The sequence below is a fragment of the Lissotriton vulgaris genome, chromosome 1_1, assembly GCF_964263255.1.
Source record: "Lissotriton vulgaris chromosome 1_1, aLisVul1.2, whole genome shotgun sequence".
Lineage (NCBI taxonomy): Eukaryota > Metazoa > Chordata > Amphibia > Caudata > Salamandridae > Lissotriton > Lissotriton vulgaris.
Window position 1 is genome coordinate 720,310,490 of NC_141685.1, and position 15,280 is coordinate 720,325,769.

The 15,280-nt window shown below is 44.7% G+C and overlaps 1 protein-coding gene across 1 annotated transcript in view; it reads left to right on the forward strand.

Annotated features, from left to right (window-relative positions):
• The window catches only part of LOC147747705 (complement factor H-like), a 1,041,560-nt gene extending 1,037,966 nt beyond the window's left edge, over positions 1-3,594 (forward strand). The window contains exon 25 of the mRNA XM_086954949.1: positions 3,251-3,594. Within this exon, the coding sequence (XP_086811075.1) occupies positions 3,251-3,262 (12 nt within the window). The 3' untranslated portion in view covers positions 3,263-3,594. The remainder of the gene's footprint in view (positions 1-3,250) is intronic.
• The last annotated feature ends 11,686 nt before the right edge of the window (positions 3,595-15,280 follow it).

A 15,280-nucleotide genomic window follows, 5' to 3' on the forward strand; every position in this document is an offset into this window, starting at 1 on the left:
AATCACTCTTTTTCCCCATGCCAGAACCTGCCTGAGTTCAAGTCCTCCATACTGACTGTGGGTGTTCATCTTGTCAATGCCTTTCAGTCCATCTCAAGGGCATTGCAAGGGGGAGCTAGAACTAGCATAGGTAGACACAGAATAGTCAGTCAGTCAGTCAAAATACTTTATTTCGGCTTTGCAGCCATAAAAGCATACTAAAATATACATACTTTGAGTAAATCATGAAAGGTAAAATATAAATCACAAAAGGGCAATTAGAAATAGGCTATCAAAACGAGATCAATGATATACAAAAATAGATTACATCAATACTGCAGCCATGACACATGAGTGAGTGACTACCCAAACCCCCAGATGTCAGAAGCACAAAGCAGAAGGCACCCAGAGCACAATTAAAAAGATATATATATAGGTGGTTATATATATATATATATATATATAAGAGGTGCCCAATTGTCTTTACATGGAGTTAATCATAACCATGACTCTTTTCAATCCTTTTGGTCTCCTATTGATTCATATATGTTGTTACAATAATAGTGAGAATTGATGTATTTAGATTTGCGATATTGAGATGTTAGCAGCAACTCAGCATTACCTGTATGTTGATATCATGTAATCCCTTTTCCCTTTTCCTCCTTCCCCATACCATCATTTTATTTTTTCCTTTGATTGAGATCTTACTTAGAGTAATTTCATGACCTATTATGTTCTTTTCATTGTTTGCTTTAATCACTCAATTGGGTCTTATTGATATGTATTGATTTTTGGTATCGTCTTTTATGTCTTCATTTTGAAATCTCAATAAAATTATTCTGAACTAAAAAAAAAGTTATATATAGGGACAATAAAAACAACACTATTGCGTCATATACAAAGTTCAGTTAAACTACACAATAAAAAATTAATTAAAGGAGTAAAGCTAAAAAGTTACATTGCTGAGCAGATAAAAATGGACGGAATTATTATCATCACATTCACTTATAGTACTAAGAAACAGCAAGAGTAAGAGAGCAATGCGAACAGCAACATCAACTGTTACCCTGCTCTTTTCCCTTTAAAATTCCTCTACGGATACACCACATTCCAAAGAGGAATTTTGAGGTCGCGACTACAAAAGTTGGTGATGTTTCGTATTTAAGTAGCCTAAAGACCTCATGATAGTTTCTTTACCCTAGATTTCTACACAACTGGTAAACCCACTTCGATCTAGACCTATGGTAGGCAGGACAGAAAAGTATTACATGGAGTTCTGTCTCTTCAGCAGCAGCACAGCCAGGGCAAACTGATTGAACTGAACCTTTCCATTTATTTGTCAGTGTGCCTAGTGGAAGGGTTCCATGTCTAAATTGGATAAAAACATTTTTGCCATAAGGGGTTGGATGCTGTCCAAGGTCTTTTCCAATTTATACTGCTGTTTGACATCGAGAAACCTCAATGTCAAAGAGCAAGAGATCATGTTCCTAACTAAATGGGCAAGTTTAAATTCCTTCAAAGCTAGGACTAAAGCTTTTTTTGGGGCACTGGAGCAGGACTCCTCCGGGTTCAACCATAAATTAGCACGACCTAGGGAAAAACACAAATTCCTAACGTAGGACAACCATGGTAAATTTATGGCCCCCAGATTACACATTACTTCCCTCAATTCCTCCCTATAGGTAATTAGTTCTGCAGTACTCCATATGCGACGCCAGAAAAAGAGAGGACGAGAGGCAATAAGATCAGATATAGGACCAATACCAAGGTCCATCCTCAGCGGTGTTAGGGGCGTACGTTTTGGTAGCCCAAACAACTGTCTAGCAAAGCTTTTCTCGGTTACCTGTAGTGGATGGGATACACAGTGTCCCCAAAGTTCAGCACCAAAGAGAGAAGCTCGCCTTACTTGAGTTTTATAAATTTCTGCGGGGGCCTATCACCTTAAGGGAGCATTTTTTATACACTTTAAGGATGCCTCCCAGGGACTTGGTTAGCTTCAAATTGGCCTTCATTATCTGAGACCTCCAGTCCATTTAGTCATGCAGTGAAATGCCTAAATAATCAAAGGTTAAGACTCTCTCTAAAGGTCTTCCGTCCATTTGGAGATGTGGACAATTAGTTGTTTTTGCATGGAAGACCATACATTTGTTTTTTTTTCATGTTAATCACCAATTTTTTTCCCTGCAAAATTAACTAAACTCATCCAAGACACGCTGCATCCCCATGAATGATTTAGACAGGAGCAGCGTGACATCGGCAAACATTAAGGCTGGTATTTTCCTGTTTGCTAACCTTGGAGACTGCAGGTATAGAGCCCAAACAAACATTAAGGCTGGTATTTTCCTGTTTGCTAACCTTGGAGACTGCAGGTATAGAGCCCAAACAGCCCGTTCAGATCTGAACAGATCGCCAGGGATTCTGTCCAGACCGGGTGCTTTATTGGGTAGTAACTTACCCAGTGCCATGTTAACTTCCGACAAAGTAAAAGGAGGTGGTGCCATATTCAGGGGGATGTGAAAAACATCTATTAACCCCTGAGGTTCAGTAACATTCACGGACCTGGAATACAAAATTTTAAAATACGATCTCCAGGTTTCTTCGGCTAAATTTGGAGCTATGACCAGGTCATCCTCAGTGTGACCTGTCTTCACTAAGTTCCAAAAGGAATGCATGTCTTTACTGTCCAAAGCTTTCCTAATCGCTTCCCATTTTTCATTTTCCCAGGCTGCTTTCGCCTCAGCCAAGATGATTTGAAAGTGAGACTTAGCTAATCTGGTGCCTGGGACATCCTTGTTCTTGACTCTTAATAGCAATGCAGTTTTAGCTTCCCCGCATGCCTTATTGAACCATGGATGTTTCGTTTTGGGGTCAGGCTTATGATTACTATCTTGTATATAAAAGAAAGCTGCCACTTTTAAAAACATCTCATGATGGTTATTTTTCAATAATATCAAAGATTCTTGGTCTTGGTAGTTTTCAATAATGTTGAGAGCAGACTCAAAGAAGGGGATGATCTCAGTATCCGAGTATGTGGGCGTTCATCTTGTCAATGCCTCTCAGTCCATCTCAAGGGCATTGCAAGGGGGAGCTAGGACTAGAATAGGTAGACACAGAATAAGTCATCTGCCATCTTTGACAGTTTCTAAGTGACACTATCGTGCATGCTAATCTGCCATAAGTTCTTGTTAGAAATATATGTTGATAAAGCTGTGATGGTGTTCCAGTGTCATGATAAAATTAGCTAATCACTAATTAATGCTTCTGTTTTCAGAAAAGAACTTGAGGATAAACTAATGAAGAAAGAGAATCCTGATTTCCTGACCTGTACGATTCTGAAGAAATACAAGTATTCGTTCATCTCATGACCAACATATATCTCCACATCCTGTGATCTGAAGCCATTTTCATCTGCGCATTGTTTAATTGTCTCCAGGGACTCTTCAAAATGTTGCTGTTTAAATCACATTCCATTTTTTTGTATTAAAAAAGCTTTAAAGCTATGAGCTTGTAAAGGTGTTGATAGTTACTACTGGACATTGCCTCTTCATTTATCTGTTAAACTATAACTGGTATGGTTCCTTTGTAAGTGTCACCAAATAAAATTGTATATCCTAAGTATTGTTTCCTTTTCTGAAATGAGGTGCGCACTGAAATATACTAAATATAACTGCAAGGGCCCCTCTCCCAGGTGAGCGAAAGAGAGCACACTATGTCAGGTCAAAGGTGAGAGTCTGTATTAGGAGGGTGAAAGGGCTCTGTAGAGAACCTGGAGGGTGTGGGCTAACTGTAGGCTTCTAAGAGAAGCTGCAGGACACAGGAAAGACTGGTAAATGGTTACAGTCAACTTGCACTATGTGTGAGCTGGAATGTCTAAGAGACTGAGAGGAAGTTCTGAGGTGTGCCTCGGGGACAGTTTGGCCTAGTAACATGCCCCTTGCGCTGTCTGTATTTCACTTTTTACCATATTAAAAGTGACGCACCAGCAGGGAAAGGTGCTTGTAAATAAGCCCCAGGGCTTCTTAATGTTTGTCTCATTATGTGGAAGGTTCCAGCTGTGTAGCTCTAGTGCTATAGTACTGTCTCTCAAAACAGTGGCACACTACAGAGTCATGAAAAGCGGGGTCCTTCTGGGGGTAGGACAGGTTCAATGACTTCCAATTGTTGGAAAGACGAGTACTTGTTTCTCTGAGCCATTGGGATTTCCTGCCTCCCGCCACTCCAGTTGCACTGAGGAGTGCAGTGGCAAAGACCAACAGATCTGGGAAGAGGATCATTGAGTTGCCAACATGTTCGGCCACCTACCAGCACAGTTCCATTGCAAGACATTTAAGAGTCTTTGCCAAAATAAAAGTTTGTCATTTGGACGCTCCGGCTCCCCTTGCAACATGCCCCATATTTGAAGTCTGGTACCCTCCTGTGGCCTCCTCTCCCATGGCAATAGCAGACCCTCCTCCAGTGCTTTAATGGACTACAAGTCTTGTGAGAAACATCTAGTAGCGTTCATCGTAACCAATGTTTATCTAGGTTCATTTACAGCAAGGAATGGGGCTAGGAAGTCTCCCACTATATTCCTCAGAGCCAAGCACTATTCTTCGTAAAGATTTAATTCTATGTTATGGTTTACCTAATTGGTTAAAATTTGGATTGCAAGTCTTTGATCTAGTGTGTAGGGGACCCTAGAGTGGGTCAATAATGACCAGGCAACCTATTAAGCCGGGCTCCCCTTGGATCTATTTTTTCCTCATTCCCCGGCATGAGATCACAGATGTTTGAGGAGAGTGTGGAGCCAGAGTGATCCTCTCTCTAAATGTATTTGTCGTATCATTCATGATAAGTGAAATGGTCTGATTGAGATGTATCTTTGTGAAACTGGTTCTGTTTCCCTTTTTGTTCTTAATGGATGCCAGAAGAAACTGTGTGATTAGTAGATGTGGTATTAATACAATGTAATATTCTATGTTTTGAGAAAATTGAAGTTGTTTTGTTACTAAAACAAAGTGGCGGCAATGCATATTCTCTGTGTTATCTCCTGGCAAGTGAGACATAGCACACTATGTAAGTGAGACAATGCAAGGGAGACATTGGCACACTATGTTTAAAGAGCAGAGTGCGGATCTCCACACCAGAGGCACTTGTGAGCCTTTCCTGTTTACATACAGGTTACGCCACTTACAATTCTTTCTACCTGGATAGTGTAAATGCGTGAGTTTCCAATATAACTAACGTAATTTTGGAAGCTGCCAACAGGTGTATTACACCCTTCTGTACAATACCTAGCTTCTCCAACCCTCACAAATTGCTGACATTCACTTACCAATATTCCAGAACTTCCACTTGTTTATGATTGTTATTTGGATCCTTGCACATCCACCCATGAGTCAACCAACCAATCTGACAAGCAAACTGCCCCACGTAATATGAACTCGTTCCCACTTATATTTACCTTTGCTGTTTTAGGACAGCCTACCTAATAATAGCATCGGAATACTTTGCAAGATTTTAAAATAAACAATGTAACGTAACATGATCCAAAAATAATGTCAAATGCAAAAAGCAATAACATATTTTGGGTGCAATTGGCCTTGCTCTTCTGTGGAAGTGAGTGCCGGAAAATAGGTGACAGCCCGAGAACAATTGCTAAAAAGTTTTCATTTCTGATGACCTTTTTCGAAATCTCCTGGCTTCAGCATCACTTTAGATGTTCTTGTCCATGAGAACAGAGAACACCTTGAGTACGTTAAAGCTTTTTAGGTCATATCTGCATTGTATACTTTGCAGAAATCAAAATAACCATTCCCCCAAAATACCTAAGAATATTCAAATACGTGGAGTCACTCCACTCATACTTCAGTAAAAAAAAAATCACATTGAATCCCTCTAAACACTCTGCCTCAGTCAAATGCGCTGATGGCACATCACTGTTTAATTCTTTATAGAATATGGAGTTATTGCACAGAGGGATATATTGTACTGTTGCTCGGATATGAGTTTACCTTAAATAAATGAAAAGACAAGAAGCATTTGGCAAAACAGGAAAAAGTTGGTTTATTTAAATGATGTGGCGGGAGAGCCCTGATGGAGTTTGTCTGCTCAAAGTCTCTCAGTGTACAATGTTTTGGCTATTATTATATACACTTCATAAGGTACAATAAAGCAAGTTTCTACATTCCAAAAAAGCATCTCAGTTATAAATCAACAAGTGGGGGGATCTGATAAGGGCATAAATTGCTCTCGACCTTAGGGGGAGCTATTTTGGGCCAGGGTGTATGTGTCCAGATGCCCGGCATAAGGAGAGTGTGATCACTACGTGTGGTGTGCATGTTGTGTCCTGATTGATTGAGTGTTTCTATCTACATGTGGTATCAAGCTTTGTGGTATTTTGGGGTATGCAAGCCCTTGGCCAAACTCTTTTTACTAGGGAAATTTCCTCGGACCTGTTTGTGGTGCAAATATCTATCTGTGGGATCGATCGGGGTTTACCCTGGACATGCGTTTGTCTCTATGTTAAGCGAGACCCCACCTGTGACCTGATATACGATAGGCGTGGGTGTGGATCGTAGGACTTGTCTAACCACATATCTATGACTCTTGGTTGATGGGGAGATCACCTTAAGTGAATCCAACAGCAATAATATGAGTTCATTGGAACCCCTGAAAATAATATGTCAATCACTGACATCAATTTTATCTTTATCCTTAACACTGTGCATACAGTTTTCATAGCATACATTGACATTGTTCTTACTGATATTGACAAGGTTAAATTTGCTTAGGTCATAACGTACATAGGCTTTGTTATTACTAGTAACAGTAATGTCACATTAGCATGGATTATAACATACACTGATATTGTTATTGCTGGTGTCAGCGCTACTGTGCGTGTACTAATTTTGACATCCATTAACATTGCATTGACAGGTACTGGCATGGTCGTGCCAGTACAGGTTATGGCATAAGTTGATATTGTATTTATTGGTATTGCCGTGGCTGGCCTGCGCTTATCATAACATTCATTGAGTTCGTATTCACCCATTCCAACATTACCCCTCTAGTTGGTTCTTCAACTACTCTATCCTCCTCTTATGTCACCACCATTATGTTATTAGAAAGTATGTGTGTGTGTAGTGTCTGTTATCTTTTCCCTAGCTATGTGTATACTACCTAATTTAAGGACCGTTTTTTACAACAGGAAACCCACAGTTGCAGGAAACCACATATCAGGAGTACAGTAATGAGAATCGGCATAAATGACATGAATAGTTGGATGAGGGGATCCATGGAAATTTACTTTGCAACCAGTCCTGCTCCAGGGCACCTCCCTCCATCTTCATTTCAGCTTGCAAACAATGCAGTTCTTGGATAGCATGGGCTAATGTCCCATTGTCCAGGTGATTCCCGGGAATAAAAGTACAACAGGAAGCACAAATCCTGGCACACACTCCACCCTCAATAACGGTCTTCAAGTCCAGCATGTACCGATGTTGCATCACCATGAGGCTATTGGCTCTCAATTTCTCCTTGATAGCGCTTAGACCAAGCTCAGTATGGTTGATCATCTTAATTATTTCCCATTTGAATATTTGTAACCAGTCGGTGTTCACTTTTGTTTACATAGTGAAAAAGGTTTTTGACCATCCGGCATTTACCTTAGCCTCAGTGATCAGTCTGAATTCTTCTGGAATGTCCTTCTACTAGGCCCAGCTAAAAAAAAAGTCTGCAGATCTTCTCCTTTGAGCCTGATGCAACAGAATTGTTTTCTTCTGTAACGATGTTGAGACAACTCAGACAGATCTTCTCCCCGGTTGTTTATAGTCATGAGGGTGCAGAGGCCACGCCATGCAGGGATGAGCTGGGTGTAGGTAAGGTCCAGCCACACAGTTGTCATCAACATGGAGGTGCCCCAGTGCAGGTCTACTGTGTGCATTACCGTGCCGCAATTCTTAGTGCTGCCCAACGGTATGGTTCCTTTGCATCTGAAACTTAAAGAGTACCACTGAAGTTACTGTTCAATTAGAGGTTGCCCCTTCCTCTCTGACCATATGTTATGTTATGTTATGTTATATCTTTATTTGTATAGCGCACGGCTACTCAGAGCGAGTGTCCCGGTGCTTTATCTAGGCAGCTCAGCAATTAAAAAACATAACAGCATAGGAGAAATAAGAAAAAGAAAAACACCCCAGAGGTTAAAAAGCAAGGTCTTAAGGCTCTTCCTAAACAGGAGCAAATTGGGGGTACTACGTAGAGCCAGAGGTAAGGAATTCCACAACTGGGGGGCCCTGAGACTAAAAGAGCGACCTCCAGTGCGAGCCTTCCTCACTCGAGGGATCACGGCCGTGAACAAAGATTCCGACCGAAGTGACCGGGCCGGCGATAGAAGGCAAGCCTTCGCTGCAGGTACCTTGCTCCCGAGCAGTAAAGTGCCTTATGCACCAAAGTCAGAGTTTTAAACATAATCCGCTTCCGGATGGCAGCCAGTGAAGCGACTGGACCAGCCCGGATGCTCTCGCTCGCCTAGGAAGGCCAAAAATGGCGCGAGCCGCGGAGTTCTGCACCACTTGCAGCCTCTGAACCAAATAGTCCGGGAGTCCTAAATATAGGGCATTGGCATAGTCCAATCTGGAGCATATTAAGGCTTGAACAATAATCCTTCTATGCTCTTCTGCAAGCAGAGGTAAGACCTTCCGGAGCATCTTCAAAATGCCAAAGCAGGTGCCCGTCAGACCGAGAATGTGTGATCTTAGCGTGAGGTTGTTATCAAACTTGACTCCCAAGTCTTTGGCCACCAGAGATGACTGAGCAGGGGGACACATGTCCATAGGCCACCACTCCCACCATTCAGGGTCCGAGGTGCAGCCGAAAAGCAAAACCTCCGATTTGTTGGAGTTAGCCTTGAGGCTGTTCCGCTGGAACCAGTCAAAGACCATCCCAAGGCACCCCCTAATACTCTCTCCATTAAATGCCTGATCTTTCCTGCACATGAAGAGTAGTTGAGTGTCATCCACGTAGGACACGATCTGGGCTCCAAACGACTCCACCAGTGCCGCCAGTGGGGTCATAAAGATGTTAAAAAGAGTCGGGCTCAACACAGAGCCCTGTGGAACTCCGGCTCCCAAAGGCGGCATCTCAGCGGAGCTAGGGGAAGCCCAGACCGTTTGTCGGCGACCCTCAAGAAAAGATGTAAACCATTTGAGCACCGTCCCCCTTAGACCAATGTTATAGAGTCTGGCAAAAAGCGCCTCATGGGGGACGGTATCGAAGGCCGCCGACAGGTCTAGCATGACAAGCATGGCCTTGCTGCCTGCGTCCAGTGTCTCCCGAATAACCTCTGACACCTCAAGGAGTGCCGTCTCCGTGCTTAAATTAGGCCGGAAACCGGATTACGAGGGGTGCAGTAGGTCAATTGATTCTAGGAAGCTAGAAAGAACGCCATGCACATGCTTCTCCGTGATCTTGGCCAGGGCCGGGAGGAGAGAGATTGGCCTGTAGTTGGCCAACACCTCAGCATCCAATCCAGGCTTCTTGAGGAGAGGGATCACCATAGCCCTTTTCCAGGACCGCGGGACCCTCTCCTCCCTCAAAGACAAGTTCAAGAGAGGATTGACCAAAGGGTTCACCACCGACGCCATCCTGGCCAGAAATTTGGCCGGACAGGGGTCTAGGGGCGAGCCTGATTTAAGACTGGCCAGAAGCGTAAGCGAAGCATCGGGGGAAACAGAGGGGAACTCCGCCAAAACAACAGCTGGCGTGAACGATGGAGCGGGTCCCGCCCCAATTCTAAGAAACCCTTCGTTGGACCTCTCAGAAAAGGCGGCCTGGATCGATTTGATCTTATCCGTAAAAAACCTGGCAAGATCAGACCCATGACTCAGATGACACTATTTGAGGCAAGTTGGATCTAGGGGCCGTAAACTCCCTCACCACAGTGAAAATCTTGCATGAGTTGGAGGCCGCCTCTATCCTTCTGGCAAGATATTCTTTTTTTGCACAGAGAATATTGCGGTGGTAGGCTTTAACCGCCATCCTATAGGCAAGTCTGGCCTCCCCATCATACTGAGCGCGCCACGCCCTCTCGGCCACCTTACACTGGCTCCGGTTGATACGCAGCGCCTCCGTGTACCACGGCGCAGACAGCCGCTTGGCCATGGGCCGAGGGGCCATAACAGGGGCTAGATCATTCAGCCTCTCTGCCAGCCACATCTGCATGGCCTCTGTGTCCAACTCCAGGTCACCCGAGAGGGGGCACGGATGGTCAGCAAATGCCTGGGCTAACAACTCTGGCGTCACTCTGTGTAAAGCCCTTGAGGCTGATCCAAGCTGGGTGGGGGCGCCTCTGGGTAGATGCTCACTCCCCAATATGGAGAATCTGACCAACCTATGATCGGACCAAAGCACCGGGAGAAGTTCAATATCAACTAGGGGGATTGACGAAAACACTTGATCCAGGGTGTGTCCCTTATCATGTGTGGGGCCCGTCCAAGAAGGAGCAAGGCCCAAAGGGGCAGTGATGTCAAGCAATTTATTTGAGTTCGAATCCTCGGCCACATCCAAGTGAAAATTAAAATCACCCGCAAGCAGACAGTGCTGCGCAGACAGAGCCAATCCGGCGATGGCCACCTGGAGGTCCTCAAAAAAAGATCCCACAGGTCCTGGAGATCTATATACCAGCAGCCCTTTCAAGGCTTGATGCGAGGACAGCCTAATAGTGAAAGCGAGAGACTCAGAGCCTGCAATAGTGTCCAAGGGGAGAATAGAGCATGAAACACTCTTCTTAACAACCACCGCCACCCCACCACCCCTTCCCTTGGCTCTGTCCTGCTGAAAGATGTTATAGTCTGGTGGAATAGCAGCTAAGATGTCCGGATTGGACATCTCCCCCAGCCAAGTTTCGGTCAGCAGAAGGCATAAAGGTTTTTCCCTGACGAGAAGATCAAATATGTCAAGGGCATGCCTACCTACTGATCTCGTGTTAAGGAGTAAGCATAGATGTTTCACACGGTCCTCGCCTGACCGAAGATCAGCGGTGGGGGCATAGACAGGCGTCCAACCACACCCAGGGCAGAGTCGTTTTCCACTGAAACGACCCGGAAAAACGGATCGACACGCGCAGGAAGAACTTTGCAAGGCCCAGAGAGTCGTCAAAGAATAGCAAATCATCCTACCGATGAAAAAGAGCCTTGACAAGCCAGAGTCCAACGCCGCTCTGCCGCCTCCGGGACGCTGACGGGCGCAGACGGGCAAGACTCTGGCAAGACTCTGGCAAGACTCTGGCAAGACTCAGGCAAAGAGAAGGCAAAACCCGCTGCGCGTTCCCGCTGCACTAGGGGGACTGGTTAAATAGGGCCTCCAGGTGAGGTGCAAACCGCCCCACCAGGACGCTCAAGATTGCGCTAAAAAAGCATCAAAAGCCCTTCCCAAGATGGCGCCTAAGTTGCAAAGGACAGAGGAGGCAAGGCACCACCAACCCCAGAACCGGACCCGCTATAACAGCGGTGTATAACCAATTATGGTGCAAGTATAGGGCCAGCTCCCAGGTAAGAATAGGGGAGAATAAAAGAAAACTAACAAAAATAGTACAACAGGCAATTTTAGAAACGCGATGCGCTAGCCACGCAGCGCTAAGGACAATGCAGAGCTGCCAAACCTGGCACTAAGTCACTTCTGTTTCTTTGTGGAAATAATTGGCTTTGTTTTTCATTCCTGTTTTGAAAATATATGAACTTTGGTTACATGGTAACAGGAATGTGGGGTGTTAATGCATAAGGGTCACACCCCGGAAATGCTCCATACAAATTGATGACAATTGTTTTTTGCGTATTGTTTATGAATGCACATTTATTTGCTACGTTCTTTATTGTTTCTACACATTAACTGTATATATTCGTTTGTTGCTTGTTTTTTTGCAAACAATTATGCTTGGCTCAACATGGGGCTCAATGTGAAGTTGATAATGTATCTTCCTGCCTTCAGATGCTAAACATACAACTAAAAAACAAATGACATAAATCAAATGTCTAGGTGAACTAATTAATTGTGGTTTTCCCTTTGTTTGGCATTAAGTGCATACGCGAAATTATCCACAGTGGCATAGGTAAAACCCCCCTTTTTGACATTATAACAGGCCCGACCTACCCTCTATCCCACAGGGCCATACCCCCCTCTTTCTTTGAGCTGCCAAACCTGGCACACGATTCCAACGATTGATATTGTTCGCCCAGATTTCCTGGCACAGGGAATTAATGGTTGTGTTTGACCCCCACTCCCATGGGACTCATTTCCCCCCTCGTAATTGAGATGAGAGGCCCTGACCTGGAAATCTATGTCTGGGGTCCATTTGTCGATATAGAAGTTGGCCCCAAAGATGTTAAGAGCCAGTCTGGGACCACAGACAGAGGTGGGAGCGGACATGTTTCTGCATTGGTGCTTTGGTCTTGCTACCTCCAGGAACCTTTTTTCTGCAGTCTCGGGCCAAACAGTGTTATCCCCTATGGTGCCCTTATGGTGCATCCTGTCTACCAGGGGTGGGTGGAGAACTCCGCACTGCCAGCAGAGTTTTCAGTGTTTTGTCAACTCCACGCTCCACTGGGAATGGGGAGTTCGGCAAAAACTCTGATCCCGCAGCTTGGCAGAATTTGCCCCTGCAGTGACCACCCAGGGGCATGCGCAGTCCTCCCAAGTCATACAGTGTAAGTGGTTTGCTTTTGCACCCAGGAGAGGAGACCAGGAGGAGGACAACCCGGCCACGGCAGAGAACGCCAGACCCAGGTAAGTGTGTAAAGCAGGTGGCAGTATGGGGGTCAGGAACCCTCCAGTTCTGCTGCCTGCATGTAGTGCAGAGTGGAATTCAACTGAGTTTTTAGGCAACTCCTGGAATTCTGCGTAGTGGCACACCACCACCTCCGCCCACCCCGGCTGTCTACCTCAGATTAGATATCACTTGGCTCGGTGAAGAGATATAGGGCACTGGGGTTGGTTTCATACCTGGCGATGTTTACTAGTGTCCTACGAGGTTCTACTCTGTTGGGTTGGATGTATCTCTGATTCTACCTAGGTACAGATGAACGAGGCACTTTGCTTTTTCAGAAGCTATCTGCTGTGATAAGCAAAGCCTATCTGCACCTAAGGTGTCGGGTATCAGTGAACAGATGTAACATGACCTGTTCGTAGTTTGGGGGAAACAACGTTTACATTGCGAATTTTACTCCACGATGCAAACACAACACGGTCACTACAACGACCGCGTTGTCGCAACGTACTACCTTTACAAAGCAAGTTGTTACAATGCTTTCCCTAGTGTTGCACACACTGGAGTTGGATTAGTGAATCATACTATTCCGAAGTCCAGCATGCCATCTAGCTCAAGTCATTATAACGACTTGCATTGTAAAGGTAGTGCGTTGTGACAACACTGTCGTTGTAACAACCACTTTGTGTTTACATAGTGGAGTAAATTCCGCGATAGAAAGAGATAAATTCGTAGTATGTGTGCCTACGTTAGACATGTGCTGATAACAGATGTTGTGTAGGAGTGCACTGTGTAGTGAGTGAGGAATACTAGTGTTTGGGTCAGTGTAGGTGTATGTAAAGTGAGATAGGTCTTTGCACATGCGTTGAGCTCATGATATTCGGCATACTATTGGCTATGGAGGGGCTAGAGAGCAGCTAGGCTAGAGAGAGCTTGTACGAAAATACAAAAACACATAACTTAGGAAGCATTTGTAGGCTGTAGTGCCATCTTCAAATGAGATGTCTGTAGTCTGGGCCTGTTGTTTGTTGTTTGTTGTCCGGTGTCTGGGTGCCCAGATGTGTCTTACCCTAGTGCGGTGCAGAAAAAAAGTCTTTCAAGACAAGGCTACAAAAGTCAGTTTGGAATTTGTGTTGCTTGAGAGATTGGCCTATCAAAACAGTCTTTGAAAGCTTTGATCAAAGAAAGTGCGGATTGCGGCTGTGTTTGGACACTTGTAGTTTTGATTGCAGACATGTAGGATAAGAGCTGCAGGTTGTAGATTAGCTTGGAAAAACATATTATTAGGCAGTTTTGAAACATTCCTTCATTTATTTGTAAATAGTGCGCTCTATTGTTTTGCTGGGGGTTAATTTTTAATGAACTTGACGCACACAGCCACTCATACACCCACTCACAGCCCCTCATAGGCAGTGTCACACCCACTCACAGACCCACACAGCCACTCACACACTGATTCTAAGATGCATGCAGGCACTGACAGATCCATACACAGACCAACAGAGACACTCACAGATCCAGTCACTGACCCATGCAGGTAGTCAAACACCCATTTCTCTGACCCACACTGGCACTCTGAGACCCAAACACACATCCACATAAGTGATAGGAAGATGATGCTGAGAATGGACATGAGTCAGTCTCCTCAGACACAGCCGAGGCCCCCCTCAGGTGAGGACCTCATCCTAGAAAGATTGACCACTAGACTGAACTTAAAAGCTCAGCTCCTGGAAATCGAAAGACAAAGGTAAGAGATGGGTCTAGGACCTATGTCTGTGGGCCCCATATAAATAACTACAGAGAGTAAAGGTTCTTATGACTCAAAACTCCTCAAAGGGATTGTCCATAAATATTTAGAAGATAGTTGCAAATTGCGTCCTCGCCTGATTCTTCTTTGCAAGCTCACCTTAAAGAGCTCCTGGTGAAATACTCAGTGGAGGCTGACACTTAGGCCAAATTCCGGTTGAAATACAACACCGCTCGCTCCTATGGTGAGGGTGAACATCCTGGCAGAGCCCTGGTAGAGGTTAGCAGAATCCCCAGGTTTGCCAGTCACATTGTAGACAAAGAGGGGCACCAACACATACACTCCCAAGAAATACTACACACCTTCACAAACTATTATGCCATGCTCTACCATACCATCGGCCACGCTTCCCAAGAAAAAGCCACATACTTCGAAGATACGGTGGTAGGCTGGAACAATGATTCCCGCAGGGAATTCTTTTCCACTGACATTGAAGAAGATCAGATTTGAGCTGCAATCATAAGTCTGGGTTCTAGCAAGGCCCCAAGGCCTGACAGCCTACCAGCAGAGATCTACAAATGCTACATTGAGCAATTGACTCCCATCCTCAAACAGGTATTTGAAGAAGTGCGTGACTCTGGATGCCTCCCACTCTCCATGAGACAGGCTCTAATTATATCTCTACTCAAACCAGGCAAGGCCACAGACAAGTGTGAAGCCTATTGACCTCTGTCTTTGTGTCTTTAATTAATTGTGACACAAAGATACTCGCTAAGGTTATAGCCAACCGACTGCCCCGGCTTATGGAGGGT